The sequence below is a fragment of the Cyprinus carpio genome, chromosome B21 (genome assembly GCF_018340385.1).
Source record: "Cyprinus carpio isolate SPL01 chromosome B21, ASM1834038v1, whole genome shotgun sequence".
NCBI lineage: Eukaryota > Metazoa > Chordata > Actinopteri > Cypriniformes > Cyprinidae > Cyprinus > Cyprinus carpio.
Window position 1 is genome coordinate 6,681,057 of NC_056617.1, and position 18,463 is coordinate 6,699,519.

The window sequence follows — 18,463 nt, forward strand, 5'->3', positions numbered from 1 at the left end:
TAACCTAATGCAGTTCCACCCGGGTGCTTTTCACAAGCGGACACGTTCCTGTACATGCTGTTTACCAAGGCACTCTGTCATAGAAATACACCAATCAAAAGGTGTTTTTTCCTTATGCATAGGCGTAGAACAACAGTCGTTTAAATATGGATCCGGTGATCGCAAGCAATCCGGCTTCGTCAAGCACAGATGTGAGAAACAAAGGTGAAAGCCAGGATGCAGCTGTAGTGTCAGGCACCACAGCAACACTGGCCCTGTCTGACACTAGTCTAGTGTGTGTTGAATACCCAGCAGTCGTCAACAATGTGGACACAATGCTGGAAAGCATTGGAGGCGAAGAGGGAGTATCCAAGGTGATCACATTCTACTTTAAATTAAATAGATACATGGTTAATACTGTGTTCATTTAGACTGTTGTTATCTAACAGTTACAATGTAGATTTGTAGATGAGTTCAGTCAAATTATTCACACAAATTATGATATGCTGATTCGCTGCTCAAGACACATTTATTATTATCAATGCTGAGAAAAAGTTGTATAGCTTAACATTTTTGTGGAAACCCTTTTTTTTTATCAATCTTTGAAGTTCACAAGAACAGCATTTCTTTTCTATATGAATGTCTGGTAAGATTGTCTTTAATTGAATTAATTTAATGCTCCCTGGCTGAATAAAAATAGTTTCTTTAAAAGAAAATCTCACTGACCTTAAACTATTGAACAGAAATGTAAATTTGTGTGTATACATGTGTATGTGTGTGATTTTAACTTGAGATTTTCCTGAACAGACCTATGCAGATTCTTCTAAAAGACTCGAACTCCGTTTTCGGCCGAAGGATCAGTTCTGCCATCCTGCTTATGGGAACCGCTTCTCCTCCACCAACCTGCTGCTCAGAGTGCGCCGCAGAACCCGCAAAGGAAACAGTGCAGAAACCCAAATCAGCATGGAGATAGTGGGACTTATTGGGACCACGTATAAATTTCAAGGTATAGATAGTCCAAGTTCACCTACTAGTATTTTTAAACTAATTTTAGTACTATTTTTACATTTTGGTGTAGGATTTAAAACATTTCACTCAGAAAATGCTGATAAATCTAACAAATAATTACAAAAAAACAGGAAGTAACTCAATGGATTAAACATGAAGTAGTATTTTTATTTATTTGCTTTTTTTAAGATTATTATTTTGTGAAGCATTCTTCAATAATCTTTATTTAAAACTTTTAAAGAATCATTTTTACAGGGTACCACAACAGAAAAACATATTTTATTATGTGCTACATGAATACAGTTTTTACTGTTTCATGGGGTCTTAAATGGATAATTCTGTAAAGAAAGTCATTCAGGTTTGGAATTACATAAGGGTTTCAATTTATTGGTGGGCAGTCTCTTTAACAATTACACATTCTCACACATTCTCACCTTCAGGAATGGCTGACTTCCAGTACCTAGCGACTCACAACGATCCAGATGGAAACCAGATGTCTTTGTACGACAAGATCATTTTGCGCAAACCCGAGAAGAAAGAATTCTACGACAATCCCGTGCCTCTTTTCCTTCCTCCTCCTATTTTCTCTCGTCTGGACACGGCTGTGGATTATTACTACCGTCCAGATGTATTGCACAGGTAAGCTGGACAAAGACCTGAATTCTCACATGAGCTGACTGGCTGTCATCTCAAATGATTCAGAAAGACCTGTGTGTTTTAGTGGTTTAATTTGTTGATAACATTTGTTGGCTTCCCAATAAACAGCAGGGAGACTGCAATGCAATCTGTTCTCCTAAAAGATCATCTTATTGCCCCGAATCGAGCTCGCCGGCCAAACAATGCCATTTTTGTCAACTTCGATGACAAGACCATACCATCAGGACCTCTGGAAGCTGCAGTGACCAGCTGGAAGAAGTTCTGCGTCCATCCTAATGATGCAAAGGCAGAGCAGCAACTCAGACAGGTCAGTAAAATGGATATACGTGTTTTCCATTTCAAATAAAATCTGTTCTTTTGAACTTTATATTTCATATTCCACAAAACTATTAAGCAGCACGACTGTTTGCAACATTGATAATAATAAGAAATGTTTCTTAAGCAGCAAATCTGCACATTAAAATGATTTCTGAAGGATCATGTGACACTGAAAACTAGTATAATGGCTGCTGAAAACTCAGCTTTGCATCACATGGATAAATTATATTTTAGAAAATAAATTCAAATAATAAAAAAAGAGTTATGTTAAACTGCAATAATATTTCACAGTGTTTACACATACAAATATATGCAGCCTTTGTGACCTTAAGCCCTAGTGACCTTAAGCCTTAGTGACCTCACAATCAGCTTGAGCAACTATTGGACAAACATGGTGTAATGTTATGGGAAAATGTCTTTATCTTATCCTAATCCCACCTGTGTTCCAAAGCTATTTCATTTGGAAATACTGATTAATTTGATTTCAGCTTTTCGAGAAAAGGCCCATATGGTCTCGCAATGCAGTCAAGGCCAACATTAACATTCACCCTGAGAAAATGAAGCACCTCCTCCCGTATGTGGCGTACTACATGGTGAGTAGATTAAAAGTTTCATAAACTTAAATATGAGGTCTCATATCCCAGCTTATTGCATAATGGTGCAAACACTAGTATCAGCTTTTCTGGGTTTGTTAGTGTGGTCTGTTGTAGTAACATTGGCTCAACCAAAGGTGTGCTATTAGCGTGGACTGCCTGTTTGTCTGGACTAAAGGTCAAGGTTTGGCTGCTAAATATAGGCTGGTTAACCCCTGCTGGTAGATTATGTAACTACACTTTTATGTTGCCAAAAAGCGTCCGACTTCATTGATGGCCATTAATACCATGGTTGGCATAAAATCTTCACAGAGTAGTTTATTTGATTAGTGACCTATAATCTTTTAAAAGGTTTATTAAGCTTTAATTCATTTTTAATTCCTAGATTTCCAATGTGTATATACTATAAATACAATACTGTATAATATATGGATACTGTATATCCCTTGTGCGTCAATGGACAAAAAATGGACAAACATATCCATGTCAAAATATTATAGAATTAAAATTTTCTTTCCACTTTTACTGACAGGGATTTTTTTTTTTTGTTAACCATCATCACTCCTGATCATAACTACCTCATAACTTATTTTTATGATTTTTTTCTTATTTTACATATACTAAATACTACGTAATCCTTTTTTTTATTACAGTCTTGGATATGTCAATGATTAGAAAAACAATTTAATCAGATTAAAAAAAAAAACTACCACATGCATACAAATCATACTCTTATACAGTATGCACAACAATATACCCACACAATTATAATTCCATCATTTCAATTCAGTTGAATTGAAGAAGCAGAAAAACGGAAATAACATGTATTTGCTGTATAGGCAAATCCTGAGGAAAATGGTGCCATCAAGGTGAAACATTGTAAAAAATTAAAAACAGTAAAAATGTTGAGGCCTTGGCAGTAGAATGAAAATCTATTAACAAAGAATGCGTGATTTTATGCCTAAAAGGCACTGGGATTAAATATTACAGTTTGAATGTGTTTCCATGGGGACATTTTTGTCCTAATTATTTTTTGTACCTAGTGTAAAATAGATTTATGAAAGTAAATGAGGGTGAAATTTTAAAAATACAAAAATCCTGCTGGTTGCATTTACATGGCAAATGAATATAAATAAAGATCACAAAAACAACAATGAAAAGACGAAAATGTCCATAAGGGATATCTCACAGTCTTACATGAAAATATATTTTTATGTGTAGTTAACAGGGCCATGGAGGAGTTTGTGGGTCAGGTTTGGATACGATCCTCGAAAAACTGCTGAGGCAAAAATCTACCAGGTTCTAGACTTCAGGATCCGCTATGGAATGAAACATGGTGAGCGATCAACACAAACACATTCATAAAAACCCCAAAAGTGATTCATTCCTGGACACAAATATTCCCAGAATGCTGTGAAGAACTGTCCATGAGTGCACAGAATCTGCAGTGTGTATAAATGACAATACAACTAATTCCAGTGATTTTTCTGTCTCACTAGGATTTGGTGTCAATGAAATGCCAGTGAAACCCAAGAGAAGTGCTTACCATTACAGCCACCCAACCACTATCAACAGGGCAGGTACACAGACGCAAATGTTCCCTTAAAGTCTTCATTAGATCTTTTTAATTTAGTTTTTCACATTTGCCGCCCAATCTCTGACCTTTAGAATCCAATAGGACTTCATCCTTCAAAGGTTTGGGGTCAGTACGATTTAAAAAAGTGTTTTTGAAGGATGCTCCCAAAGCCTGCATTTATTTAATCAAAAATACAGTAAAAAACGTAATAATGTGAAATGTTATTCCAATATTTAAACAAGTGTTTTCTGTTGTAATATATTTAAATATGTTAATCCTGTGATGGCAAAGCTGAATTTGTCTTCAGTGATCCTTCAGTAATCATTCTAATATGCTGAATCGCTGCTTAAGAAACATTTCTTACTATCATAAATGTCCATAAGTGTCAGTTTTGATCAATTTAATGCATCATTGATGATTAAAAGAATGCATTTCTTAAAAGCTAACCCCAAAATGTTGAATGCTTGTATAATAAATGAAACAATTTAATTGCAAAAAATCAAAAAGATGTTCATGGTAGCGTATGTTTGATTTCTTTAGTTCCTCAACCTGCTAGTGTGTCTGACATCACCCAGGAAAGTGCTTCATCTTCAGGACCCAAACCTGCCACTGCCAAGTACTTACTGAAGGTATTCACAGTTATTTCAAGTGTTTTATCACCGTGGATTTTGCCTTGAGCAACAGCTGATGTCTTGGAAGAGTTTTAAACCAATTTTGTGGGATGTTCTCTCCAGGACTCGGTCTACATCTTCCAGGAGGGAATGCTTCCTCCATACCGCCAGATGTTCTACCAGTTGTGTGATCTAAATGTAGAAAAGTAAGAACTCGTCTTGTCATATTCATGCATTCACTACAAGACCCATCATCCCACTGCTCCTGACTTTGCAGCACTTCTTTTTCCCTCTTTTCAGAATAAAGAATATCATCCATAAGAATGATGGGAAAGAGGAAGTGTGTGATGAGAGAGATGGCTGGTGTGTGCCTCATACAGCCGACGAGCTCAGGAATATCATCTCTGGAATGATCCAACAACAAGTCCAGGCCAACCGGCCAGGTAAAACACAATAAATAATGCATAGTTATTTACTAAATCTAATAATAGCAATCTTGCAATTGTTTTTTTTTTTTTATATTGTGACATTTTTATTGTTGCAGCTTCGTCCACCAAAAAGCCTGTAAGAACTAGATCCAAAACTGTTGACAGCGGAGAGGAGGAAGATGATGATGATGAAGATGATGATGATGATGAAGAGTACAAGCCCTCTGATGGGAGCGACAATGAAATGGAAACTGAGATCGCAGATTACATGTAATTCGCCTTTAGTTTTATGTTCATGTAAAAAGCTACTTTGTATACTGATAGAAGTTAATTTTTTAATGTTTTTTCCTGTTGGCAAAATAAATGTATTTTTTTTTAAGGAACTGAATGAGTAAATTCTTAAAAAAAAAAAAAAAAAAAAGGCACCCAACGTACAGTAATAAGAGAGATGTTATGACTTTGTGTGTGTATATATATATATATATATATATATATATATATATATATATATATATATATATATATATATATATATATATATATATGTATATGTATATGTATATATATGTATGTATATATATGTATATAGTATGTATTTAAGCGTTTATATATTCACTACTGTTAAAAAGGGATCAGTACATTTGTTTGTTGTTGTTTTTTTATGAAATTATTACTTCTATTCAGCAAGGATGCATTAAATTGATCAGTAAAAACAGTGTCAGCAGAGACTTACAATTTTTTTTTATTTCAAATAAATTCTGTTCTAATGAACTTTCTATTCATCATCCTTTTATTTTATCTTATTATCTTATTTTATTTATTTACTTAAATGTAGTCAGATGGTAAATGGACTTAATTTCTTCAAAATTGCTTTGGTTAACAAAAATCTTTGTGGAATTATCCTGCAAGATAGCACAAATATTTTTAGCATTCATAAATATGTCTTTGTAATGGAAAAATGTGTGATGTTGAGATTACAAAAACTATTAATAAACTCCACACAAATATTCCATGAGAGTTTAACACATGTTGCCCAGTTAATACATTAATACCGGGACTGTGTACTTTTAAGATACGGCTTTGGCGCACCTTGAAAGAGAGATATGATCTGGCCAGTTTTATAAAAGCGGCAGAACTCCCTTCAGAGCCACACTTGCAGCAACTGCCTGATGATGATGCCGATGCTGGGAGTTTTTATTTCTGTTGCCCTCATCCTGGGCACAGCAAATGCAGCTTCTGTAAGTCATGATATGAATTCATTCAAATTGATTTTTAATAACCACTTGGATGTGTATTTGTAGGGAGGAAAAAACATTGTATTTAACAGTTTCATAGTCGATTATGATCTTATGAAGTTTTATTATTAAGACTTTGGGATGGAAAGACTCCATATCCATGACTTTTAAAAAATCGGATTTTTTTTATCCTATGCAGTACAATAATATACATATTATGAATCAGTGTAAAATATCACTCACTGTAAAGTAATGTAGCCAAAGCCTAAAGCGTATTAAGCATATTTTACCTAAAAATTTGACTGGGAAATTGTAATTACAGAATGGCCTTTAGATAATGTTTTTTGTTTGTGATATAAATCTTTTATCAATTGTATTTCCTATATTTATAATATATATTTTTAAAATTTTTTAATAATTAATAATGTCACTTTGTTATATTACGCTTAACAGTTCAAAGTAAATGCATAACATAGTAATTATGCTTAACAGTTCATTATTTAATGTTCAAAGTAAATGCATAACATAGTAATTATGCTTAACAGTTCATTACATTTATGTATTAGAGATGTTATTATTATGTGGGTGGGGGAGTGCATGTAAGCGCTCTCTCCATTCAATATGACTTAGGTGCCCCTGAGCAAGGCACCGAAATCCCCGGGCGCCGGCATAAAATTTGCCCACTGCTCCGGTGTGTGTTCACAGTGTGTGTGTGTGTTCACTGCTCTGTGTGTGTGGGTGTGTGTTCACAGTGTGTGTGTGTGTTCACTGCTCTGTGTGGATGTCACGTCACTTTCACTTTCACTTTCACTTTCACATTTTTTATGTATTAGAGATGTTTTTTTTATTTTTTTTATTTATTATTGATTTTATTATTTATATGGTTTCTTATGGATTTTTAGGAGAGAATGTAAAAGCACTGAAATATAATTTTTCCTCCCATGTCAATTTTTCCCCCCATTATATTTACTTTAACTTGATATAAATATTTTTTTTTGTATTGTAAAAAAGAGGTGTAGATGTGGGTTTTTTGGAGAATGTGTCTAGAATGCTAAACATGCTGTAATGCAATTTCTACCAAAACTGAACTGTGACCGTGTTGCAGTTGGGATCTGTGTACACCGAGGGAGGGATGGTACAGGGAAAGAGTCACAGTGTTGGACTCTTCCGCTATATGGACGTGTTCAAGGGAATCCCCTTCGCCGCTCCACCTGGCAGATTAGAGAAGCCCGTTCCTCACCCAGGCTGGGACGGTGTGTACATCTGACTGTTAAGATGTTTTCAGGCACAACTAGGGTCTAAAATACATGTATTTGTAGTGTATTGACAGTGCCTTGCTGCTGACTCTACCTGCACAGGTGTTCTGAAAGCCACCGACTACAGAATGAGGTGCATGCAGCTCAATCTTCTCGCTACTGATGTCGTGGGCAGTGAGGACTGTCTCTACCTGAACATCTGGGTTCCTCAGGGCAACACTGGTAATCCAAACTTGTTCTAAATCACAAGACAACATTAAAAGTAAGTTAGTTGGGTAGTTAAATAGTATATTTTAATTGTGTTATTATTTATTTAAGTTTATGCCATTCCAAATTTCTGAGGAACAAAAAAGTCAATTGGGTCCAATGTTGTTTGATAGTGTTGTGTTTGATGGGAGAATTTTGGAGTTTGATGGGTGAACTAGGCCTAATTTATTTACAAATATTACCCTGTGGCTTGACACCTTCTCCTTTGCAGTGTCTACAAATCTGCCTGTTATGGTGTTCATCTATGGTGGTGGCTTCTTGCTTGGTGGTGGACAGGGTGCAAACTTCTTGGACAACTACCTGTATGACGGACAGGAGATCGCAGACAGAGGAAATGTCATCGTGGTGACATTCAACTACCGTGTCGGATCTCTCGGATTCCTCAGCAGCGGAAATGCTGAAGCACCTGGTAAAAAACTGTGTAAAAGATTTCATTTGAATAAGAGTCCTACGAATATAATGCATCACAGGAGGGAAAAATAGCAGCCCCCAAGCACACATAACACTGGGGAAAAGTATGAGATGAAGGGGGAAATTTTTTTTAATGCTTTTGTGTTCCCTAAGAAACGTTTGAATTCACTCTTACTCTTAAAAACTATTACATTTCCAGGAGAAACTTTGCATTGGCTCACAAAGAACTCAAACATTATGCGAGCGAACACAGTTGAAATGTTTTAATTCACTCTTACTCTTAAAAACTTTTACATTCACAGGAGAAACTTTGCATTGACTCACAAAGAACTCTGCGAGTTCCTAGGGGAACTCAGGAAAAAAAAGTAATTTTTCGTCCCAACATACAAAAAAAAAAAAAAAAAAGGGTGTAAAACAAGGCACATATGGTGATGGCAAATATTTAAATGCTTGATAATATAGCTTAAGTTTCTCAAGGGAACACAATAGTTTTGCTAGAGAATGCAAAAACATTGAAATACAATTTTTCCTCCAATCTAATTTTTCAGGAATTGCATTTTACGGAAAATCTTAACAAAAGCACTGAATTCCATCACACAAGCTAACCTTCCCATTAAATTATAAAAATGTTCTCTGAATGTTCAAAACATCTAGTTTTTTAAATGTGTAAACAAAAACAAAAATTCATGGGAACATTACTTTTGAAAGTTTTCTGAAGATTCTGGAACAAGTTTAAAACCATTTAACTTTTAAGAATCTATAAATTATGATTTGTGCTAACATTTTGAGAACATGATTAAAGATCAGAGAACTTTAAATGAATGTTTTGAAAGAATTAACCTTACTGGAAGAACTTTTTTTATTCACAACTTTGAGAGAACCTTGCCAGAATGTGACTGAAGTTCTGAGAATGTTCCCCGTTAGCTGGATAGAAGCTCAAACTTTTGGACCCAGCTGTATTCATTGTATTTACTGTTTGAATTCATTGACTGTATTATTTAAATGATGACCTGAGCATGTCCTGCTTGATAGGAAATTATGGTCTGTGGGATCAGCACACCGCTATCGCTTGGGTACACAGAAACATCAGGAATTTTGGTGGCAATCCAGGCAACATCACCATCTTTGGAGAGTCAGCAGGGGCAGCCAGCGTCAACTTCCAGGTTCTGCATGAAAGATTTTTTTTTACTTGCATGCTTATGTATTACATTTTAATGACTGAGTCTTTGTGTGTTGTTATGGCTGCAGAGTGAGCATGTTCTCAGTAATATAGTTCTAATCTCTGTGTGTGTGTCCCATCCTGCACAGATTCTTTCCCCTAAAAACAAGGGCCTGATCCGCAGAGCTATCTCACAGAGTGGTGTTGCTCTCTGTCCCTGGGCTGTCAATAGAAATCCACGCCAGTATGCTGAAGAGGTGAGCTTCACCTTCATGAATGTCCCACACTGCCAAGTACAAAAACAGACATTGCGTACAGTACTAGCATATAAAGTGGAATTTGTTTACTCTCATTCCCAGCCTTTTGCAAAATACTTTAGTGTACACTTGCTAGTGTTTACACTAAGTCACCTGTTCTGTTTCACATACAGACTTATAATTGAACTTTTTTGTTGATTAATAATTAATGTATATATACTGTATCACAACTTGGTTTGCATCTATAATTCATACAATTATTTCTTTAAAACTATATCAATTTTTTTTTGTGCACATTTAGATTGCAAGAAAGGTAGGATGTCCTACTGATAGCGGGATGGTGGCTTGTTTGAGGAGGACAGATCCAAAGGCTGTAACTCTTGCTGGGAATGTTAAATTCAGTACATCTGCTTCTCGTAAGAAGATTTAGAGTGGCTGCATGTGCCTTTTTTGTCCATTACATGCTTTTTAAACCAATAGTTCAAGGAAAATGAAAATTCATTTACTCACTGAAGATGAGTAAACGATGATACAATTTTCATTTTTGGGTGAACTATCTCTTCAATATGGCTGAATGTCTGATCACATTATTTTATTTCAGTTAACGTTTATTTTATTTCAAGTAATGAAACTCATTTTATTGCTTTAGTTATCAACAATAACTGACACAAAACTACAGTAAATGCAATGCAAAGTCGAAATTTTTTCCCAGATCCAATTGTACACAATCTGGCTCTGTCCCCGGTGATTGATGGTGATTTCCTCCCTGCCGAGCCTGATACCCTTTTCGGGAATGCTGCTGACATTGATTACATCGCTGGAGTCAATGACATGGACGGCCACATCTTTGCCACCCTTGACATCCCCTCTATCAACAACGCACTGGTGTCCACCCCTGTGTAAGTGTGCTACATTAAAAGAGTCATCTGGAATCATTTTCTGAATTTTTAAAGACCCCATTTAATCAGCCAGAGGGTTTTATGGCTTTTGTTTATGTCTGCTAGCATTGAAGAATCTATATGCTAGTGTACTATTAACATGAAAAGTTTAAGCAGACCTATACAGACAGTTTTTTCTGGCCATAATATATTTACTCAGTATTTTTTTTAAACATATGCTTTATGTCTGTAAACAGCGACTTTCATTTTTCTAATGAGGGGAAAAAAATATTTAAAGGGATAGTCACCCAAAAATGAAAACAACCCAATGATTTACTCACCCTCAAGCCATCCTAGGTGCATATGACTTTCTTCTTTCAGATGAATACAATCAGAGTAGTATTAAAAAAAATGTCCTGGCTCTTCCAAGCTTTATAATGGCAATGAATGAGGGTCTGGATTCTGAAGATCAAAAAAGTGCATCCATCCATCATTAAAAGCACTCCACACAGCTCAAGGAGTTATTAATAAAGGCCTTCTGAAGCTGAAACGCCTGACTCTAGTGAACGTTTGTGTGACAGTTAGTGGAAGCTAGAGATTACAGTGTATAAAAATATGAATATTTGTCTTACACAAATGCATATCTTTGCTTTAGAAGGCCTTCATTTTTTTGCCTATTTTTTCAAAACATCTTTTTAAAATACACTACAATCAAACGTTTGTCATTGGTAAATCACTTTTTTGTTTTTGAAAGAAGTCTTTTATACTCACTAAGGCCGCCTATATTTGATCAAATAAATTAATATTTTTTGTATTATTATTGTGGAAACATGGATGTGCTTTTTTTTTTGTTTATTTGAATATTGATTTATATTTTATGGAATTTATTATACATTTTTTTTCAGTGTTAAATTATAATTAATGCATCCTTGCTGAATAAAAGTATAGAGAGTTCAAAAGAACAGTATTTGTTCTTTATAGTCATGATTTAAAAAAAAACTGCTATTGATTTCCAACAGGGAGGAGGTCAAGAAGCTCTCGATTGCCCTGTCTGAATCTAGAGGAACAGATGCTGGTATCGCAACTTATGAGGAGTACACAGCCAACTGGGGAAGCAAACCTAGTGATACGGACATTAAGAAAACGGTTGTGGACATGGAGACGGACTACATATTCCTGGTGCCAACCCAAGCGACCCTGTACCTCCACTCTGACCATGCCAAGTAAGCTGACCTCATCTTCTTATTTACTAACCACTAAAGTGAAACTGAATAGTATAAACCTTAAAAACAACCTTTCTTTCCCCATTAGATCTGGGCGAACCTACTCCTACCTGTTTAATGAGCCCTCTCGCATACCTGTCTTCCCACTCTGGATGGGTGCTGATCACGCTGATGACCTTCAGTATGTGTTTGGGAAGCCTTTCACCACTCCTCTGGGCTACTTTCCTCGCCATCGTGATGTTGCCAAATACATGATTTCCTACTGGACCAATTTTGCTCAAACTGGGTATTAAAAAATTTAAATACTTACAATATTATAATGCTTCACCCTATTCTAGTTTAATGTGTAGGAACAACTGTAATAATGAAATTATATATTAGAGTACCATGGTACTAGGCCTCTATTTTTGTGCAATTACATTTGTTTTTGGGGGTTTTTTATATATATTTTGAGGTTGTTTATTTTTTATTTTCTGTTTTTATTTTAATTTCAGTTCATGTTTTTTGTTATTTTGTTGTGTATTTGTGTCATCTTTATTAGTTATTGCTTTTATATTTTATATTTGCTTTTATATTTTATATTTGCTTTTATATATATATATATATATATATATATATATATATATATATATATATATATATATATATATATATATATATATATATATATATATCTATATATATCAATCAAAGGAATAGTTAACCCAAAAATTTACATTTACTCACACACAGGCCATTCAATATGTAGATGAGTTTGTTTCACTTGCTCACCAATGGATCCTCTGCAGTGAATGGGTGCCGTCAGAATGAGAGTCCAAACGGCTGATAAAAATATCAGAAGTAATCCATATGACTCCAGTCCATCAATTAATGTCTTCTGTAGAGAAAAGCTACGTGTTTATAAGAAACAAATTCATCATTAGGACATTTTTAACTTCAAATCGTTGCTTCAGGCTAAGTCCTCTATCCATAATGCTTGTCTGAATGAGGAGAGAAATAAGCGATAAAAAAATGACAATACCTTTTTCACTGGAGAAAGTGTTATTATAGATTGCTGACTGGTATGTTGGTCAGAAGTATCCATTGGTGAGCATGTGATGTGGTGCTAAATTTCTCCAAATCTGTTCTGATGAAGAAACAAACTCATCTACATCTTGGATGGTTTTTGGGTGAACTATTCCTTTAACATTCATTTTATTGCAAGGAACACTTTTTTTTTAGTTTTAGTTTTAGGTAACTATAATGACCCTATATGTCATTTCTAACTCTATGTCTTCTTTTCTCCCTCACAGTGACCCTAACAAAGGTGAGTCCAGTGTTCCTGTGACCTGGCCCGAGTTTGCCAGCAATGGCCATCAGTACCTGGTTATCAACAACAAGATGAACAGGGACAGCGTGAAGCAGATGTTGAGAACACGTTTGGTTTACTACTGGACCAATGTCTTTGCCAGCTTCCCTGGTGTCAAGAAGAACTGAGCACTATCAACACGATGTAGCCATTTTAGCAGTGAGATAAGATTCATGCAATAAACAAAATATACAATGATCAAAACAAGCTGTCCTGTTTTCTGTATTAACTTGCAATGACATCAAAAAAATGCAATGCTGTTTTGTGCTCCAATAAGCTGAGAGAATGTTTACTGAAAATAACATTTTCTTATCAGTAATCACTTATCAGTCTATAATTCTTGTAAGCTAAGATAACTCCACAGCATTAATACAGATGTAGCGATATTGTGGATAAATGTGGAGACTGTTCCTTGGCATGGTCACATAACCCTAAACAATAACTCCTAGTGCTATCGGTCCCCTTAAAGAGCAAAACATGGATATACTGTAGAATATATAATACATCTACAAGGACAGCAAACCTGAGCTGATATTGAACATCTAAAGTAGATCACGCAGCTGTTAACCCTTAAAAGTTACAAATGCTTATGTGTATTACGTGTTGGTGGACACATAATTAACCTTCTTGACCCCTGGCATAGTTGGCTGCTAGCATCAGTCAAAAAAGAATTACATCAGCAGAATAAAATGAATAATAACAAAACTAAACCATATGTTCCTAGAAAAAAAAGTAAGTTATTTATAATTTTTTCAGCAGTCAAAAGTGTCATAGGATCCCTCATTGATCAAATAATAACACAGAAGCTGTGTATAAAACAAAAGATCAAATCAGAATTTGGGGGAAGAACATCATAAAGCAACACGGAACGCTTAAATTGGTTTACGTATGCATGCGTAAAAGAGCGAGATCGAACGGAGACGCGTGTTTAGAAGCAGAGTGTATACGCATGTGTGTATACTGCGTTCCTGCATGAATCTAAACCCCGATAAACGGTTTTGAACGCAGGAAAGAATGCCACCCCTTAGACACTTAACAGTTAAAATTATTATTGAGTTACATTTCCCTATGAGACCCCGCACATTTTCAGTCCCTTCTGTGCTGCGCAGACACAAATCTGAGTCTGAAATAGCTTTTCATTGACTGTTTTGGAGCCAGATGGGTTTTCAGGTCATTTCAAGAACAGAAACCGTAATCTTCTGTACATCCTGACATTCCCAGTTTGGAATCAAAAATGCAGATCTTTTGTTGCATATGTTACATCCCCATGTCTGTTACAGAGAAGGAGCTTATGACCCAATATTTTTCCTAAAGGGGTAAATTGAAATTAAATTTGATTACACACATAATAATAAACTGTGTTTTGCATGCACTGCAAGTATAAATGTAAATACTTGCCTATACTTCATCAAAAACAACATGCAGTTTTTAATTTAATTTAGTTAATTTTCACACTGCCTGATTATTTAAATGAGTTGTTAAAAAGAGAAAAAGTCATTTAAAAGATGAAAGCTCAGGACCTAAAATATGTGCCTTATACATGTATATAAATATTAACTGAATATTAGCTGATGTAATGGTAAGCATTTTTTATTTTATTTTTTTGCCATAAATGTATGCCATAAGTATCTATGCTAACATAATTAATACCATTATGACAAAAATACAGGTTGCTGAGACCAGCTTGAACTCATTTGGGTGATTTCTCCCAGGCACTATGTTGCGTATGCAGCTGCAAGATATGCAGCTATATTAATATCTTCGATCAGCTTGTTATGGAAAATCAGCATAGTTATTCTGAGACATGCTCGAGGCTCTTATTGATTTCAGACATTGGAAGTCAATGGGGACCAACAACTGTTTGCAACTGTATCATTTAAATGAAGTTACAGTTTAGTACGTTTAAAATATATTAACTTTAAATGTAATATCAAATAACACTACAGTTATTTTATAAATGATAATAAAGTACTTTACATATGTTATTAAAACATAATGTTTTAAAATGTATTTTAAAGGAAAACTTTTAACTTGAATAATTATGAGGTGTGCTCAGAGTCAGTCATGAAAGAGTACTCTTTTTAAGTATACTGAAGTGGTCATTTATTTTATTAATATTATATTATCTACAAGTGCATTTTTTAAAATATATCTTATAGTTTAAAATTTTAAGTGTATAATTTAAAAACACAATAATTTACAATTTAAAAATTAATTAAGTAGGCCTATAATAAAAGTTTCAGTTTATTAATGTGAAAAAAAAATACTATTTAAATTTTATAATGTAAATCTAAACAAGTTGTTTTCCAAATTTTAGGTTGCTATTGAAAAAAAAAAAAAACATTTGATTTGATTTTAGGCTGAAACAAATCTTTAATGTAATTTTATTTACAGTTTCCATTATCTCAATGGGGATCTGGTTACCTACATACATTCTTAAAAAAATATCTTCATTTAAGTTCAGCAGAAGAAAGAAACTCATACTGGTTTGGAACAGCTTGGGGTTGAGAAAATTATGACAGTATTTTTGGGTGAACTATCCTTGAGTCCTACTTAAGTTAGTCAAAATGACTCTTAAATTCAACGATTTGCATTTAACATAAATTTAAACCATAATACATGTTCAAAAGATCTGCTTAGATGTCATCTAGACGCTTCTCCATCACAAACCCAGAGACTAAAGAGCAGCATATTTAAGCAGTGAGACAGCTAAATGGAGTTTTCTTTAGTGATCTCAAAGAGCACAGTATTTAATTGCATGCAGTTACTGCTACAGCGTATTGATGTGCACTTCATAAAGCCCTAAGTTAAATGGGCTATCGACTAGATGCCTCAAAGGAATCATATCAGATAACAGACATGATACCTGATATGCTTATGCAGCTGAAACACATTCCTCTCTTTCCCTATTTATACATAATCTGAAATATACTGTATATGACCACTTCATGGCTATTTCTTGTTGTTTGTACTTGTTGTGTCGAATAAATGACAGAGTACTTTCATACTGTTCGCTATTGCCTTAATGTTTGTTGGATTCCACTGCTTTTTCTCTGTCATTTGAGTCTAGTAGTTTTTTTCCAGGGGCTCTGCTTTGCAGGCAAATAAACCCCCTCAGGTCAGCATAACAGAAAGGTAGTTTGTAGCTGTAGACCCGAGGGGAGGGAGAGAGAATGAGTGTGCAAATCAGGACTTTACAGTCTTGAATGTGCTACGCCTATTCCCAGTTATATAATACAATAAGCCTAATTATTAACTGACATACAGTACTTTACTGTTTGTTTTTAAATAATTATTAACTTTTCAATTTGGCTGATGATATAGGTTGAGACGTGATAGCAAACAGTGTCACGCATGCTCAATGATGTGACATAAAACGTCATTCTCAGCTCTTACCTCATGTCTGCATATGAATTGAAAACCAATTATTTTCAATGCACTACATATAACTACACTACTAGCGAGAGTATATGATATAACAGCAGATGTGGGAACTTCGGGGATTTGGGGAATAAGCAATCCCAGGCTTTTTCTAAAAGAAAATTCATCCAGAATGACAGTCTGTGGCAGTTACCTAATTAACCTGAGGGGTCCCTTGTTTTTTTTTCAGGTTATTGTAACCAATTGCGGCATACTTTTTTTAGAGTTATTTTATTGTAAAAGGGGACATCAGATGCCCATTTTCCACAAGTTGGTATGATTCTTGGTTAAAATCTCTCAATGGTAGTGTAAAATAAAACTCTTTTTACCTTGTCAAAAACAGCTCTGTTCACAGCAAACCATTTCGGTGCATGTACCTTTAAATGCTAATGAGCTCTGCTCACCCCGCCCCTCTCAGTTCTCAAGAGACTGTAAACTTTAGCCACGGAACTTGTTAACTAGCACATTATTAAGAACGGCAATTTGCAAAGATTCATAAAAAAAAAACTTTTACTTTTAAAAACTTTTGTTAACAGCTCACTCAGGGCGGGTCTGTGCTAAAACGCCAGTGTTAGTCAATGATCGTGGGAGTGGCCTTGACCTGCGTGAAGTTGTACATCAGGCCAGAATCTGTGAATGGCTTGATCTGAGAAAGGGGTTATTATTTTTGGGGATTAAAAAAAGCACTGCGTGGATTTTTATCATTATAGGGAGGTTGTGTACACACATTGCCAACACATATTTATGTTCAAACACCATGTAAAAGTGATTTTTGTATCTGATGACCCCTTTAAAGCGAAATAAAAAATTTAACTTATTTGTATTTTCCTCCAGGACAGCAGGTGGCAGTGTTCCGTGGGCGGGATGGCAAGGCCTATGTGGTGGATGCTTACTGCCCCCACTTAGGCGCCAACCTAGCTGTGGGTTGGCGAGTTGTAGGGGGATGTATTGAATGCCCCTTCCACGGGTGGCAGTTCCGTGGGGCTGATGGGAAATGTGTCAAGATTCCATATGCAGATAAAAGTGAGAGATCAGACAAGCACTAAGACCTCAAATTTTTAATCATTATTTTAAGTATATGACTTTTTTTTAAATGTTTTTAGTGCCTGAGTTTGCCAAGGTGCGGTGCTGGCCCAGCTGTGAGATCAACGGGCAGGTTCTGGTGTGGTTTCACTGTGACGGGCCGGAGCCCACCTGGAGGGTTCCAGAACAGAGAGAGATCACCCACGGGGAATGGGTGTACCACAGCCGTACCGAACATTTCATTAATGCACACATGGAGTTTAGACAGAATATCTGTAACTCAGCTCGTATGTGAGCGATGCATTTTATATTTCTCAGTGAATATGTTGTTGGTATCTAGCAGTCATTTTAATTCACACTTTTGTCTCTGTCTTTTCTCAGGAGATTCCAGAGAACGCAGCAGACATCGCACACTTGGCTCATTTGCACACTCCAGGTATCGTCAGTGGAGTTGATCTGCGCTATACTAACAGCAAGACCTGGGAGTTTATACGGCATGACTGGAAGGCTCGATTCCTCACACAGACATTCATTAAAGAGAAATGTCAACAGCAGTGTTTTACTGACATATTATTATAGTTTTTAGTAATATTTTAAATTAGATTATATTTTTACATTTTCATTTTTAAGTTTTGTTAAGCTTTTAGCAATTTTGTTGTTTTTGTCATTTTTATTTTCAATTTTTAGTTCTATATAGTATTTAGTAGTTTTAGTTTACATAGTTTTAGTTATTTTAGTACTTCCTATGCTATGTTTACACTGTTCACAATCATGGACTCAGAAAATGATAATTTCTATGGAAACGCTCATAAAGAA

General features: G+C 35.2%; 3 protein-coding genes across 4 annotated transcripts; all 3 read left to right on the forward strand.

Moving 5' to 3' along the window:
- The first annotated feature begins 10 nt into the window (after nucleotides 1-10).
- On the forward strand, nucleotides 11-6,371 carry gtf3c5 (general transcription factor IIIC, polypeptide 5). 2 transcript variants are annotated; one of them, XM_042748174.1, is made up of 12 exons: nucleotides 11-353; nucleotides 787-985; nucleotides 1,428-1,626; nucleotides 1,753-1,951; nucleotides 2,451-2,555; nucleotides 3,777-3,891; nucleotides 4,055-4,135; nucleotides 4,672-4,760; nucleotides 4,866-4,948; nucleotides 5,043-5,185; nucleotides 5,287-5,440; nucleotides 6,243-6,371. In XM_042748174.1, exons 1-12 carry the CDS (start codon nucleotides 147-149, stop codon nucleotides 6,262-6,264), a joined length of 1,596 nt encoding a protein of 531 aa, XP_042604108.1. In that variant the 5' UTR covers nucleotides 11-146; the 3' UTR covers nucleotides 6,265-6,371. The 2 variants fall into 2 exon arrangements, with proteins under 2 accessions (XP_042604108.1, XP_042604109.1); XM_042748175.1 differs by lacking the exon at nucleotides 6,243-6,371 and having other exon boundaries at nucleotides 5,287-5,609.
- Nucleotides 6,269-13,408, forward strand: LOC109045527 (bile salt-activated lipase-like). The gene is made up of 11 exons (XM_042748173.1): nucleotides 6,269-6,408; nucleotides 7,511-7,658; nucleotides 7,764-7,883; nucleotides 8,140-8,337; nucleotides 9,372-9,502; nucleotides 9,648-9,755; nucleotides 10,057-10,171; nucleotides 10,468-10,654; nucleotides 11,653-11,856; nucleotides 11,945-12,142; nucleotides 13,149-13,408. Exons 1-11 carry the CDS (start codon nucleotides 6,340-6,342, stop codon nucleotides 13,330-13,332), a joined length of 1,662 nt encoding a protein of 553 aa, XP_042604107.1. The 5' UTR covers nucleotides 6,269-6,339; the 3' UTR covers nucleotides 13,333-13,408.
- Nucleotides 13,409-17,202: 3,794 nt separating this feature from the next.
- zgc:92275 (cholesterol 7-desaturase nvd) lies at nucleotides 17,203-18,170 on the forward strand. Its single transcript, XM_042747852.1, has 4 exons — nucleotides 17,203-17,263; nucleotides 17,459-17,647; nucleotides 17,728-17,934; nucleotides 18,029-18,170. Exons 1-4 carry the CDS (start codon nucleotides 17,203-17,205, stop codon nucleotides 18,100-18,102), a joined length of 531 nt encoding a protein of 176 aa, XP_042603786.1. The 3' UTR covers nucleotides 18,103-18,170.
- The last annotated feature ends 293 nt before the right edge of the window (nucleotides 18,171-18,463 follow it).

Coding starts and splice junctions, on each gene's coding strand:
- gtf3c5 (XM_042748174.1), top strand. CDS start 147: ATGGATCCGGTGATCGCAAGCAATCCGGCTTCGTCAAGCACAGATGTG. Junction 1,627..1,752: donor CGTCCAGATGTATTGCACAG/GTAAGCTGGACA, acceptor CCCAATAAACAG/CAGGGAGACTGCAATGCAAT. Junction 2,556..3,776: donor CGTATGTGGCGTACTACATG/GTGAGTAGATTA, acceptor TTTTATGTGTAG/TTAACAGGGCCATGGAGGAG.
- LOC109045527 (XM_042748173.1), top strand. CDS start 6,340: ATGATGATGCCGATGCTGGGAGTTTTTATTTCTGTTGCCCTCATCCTG. Junction 9,503..9,647: donor CAGCCAGCGTCAACTTCCAG/GTTCTGCATGAA, acceptor CATCCTGCACAG/ATTCTTTCCCCTAAAAACAA. Junction 9,756..10,056: donor CACGCCAGTATGCTGAAGAG/GTGAGCTTCACC, acceptor GTGCACATTTAG/ATTGCAAGAAAGGTAGGATG.
- zgc:92275 (XM_042747852.1), top strand. CDS start 17,203: ATGATCGTGGGAGTGGCCTTGACCTGCGTGAAGTTGTACATCAGGCCA. Junction 17,648..17,727: donor GATTCCATATGCAGATAAAA/GTGAGAGATCAG, acceptor AAATGTTTTTAG/TGCCTGAGTTTGCCAAGGTG. Junction 17,935..18,028: donor GAATATCTGTAACTCAGCTC/GTATGTGAGCGA, acceptor GTCTTTTCTCAG/GAGATTCCAGAGAACGCAGC.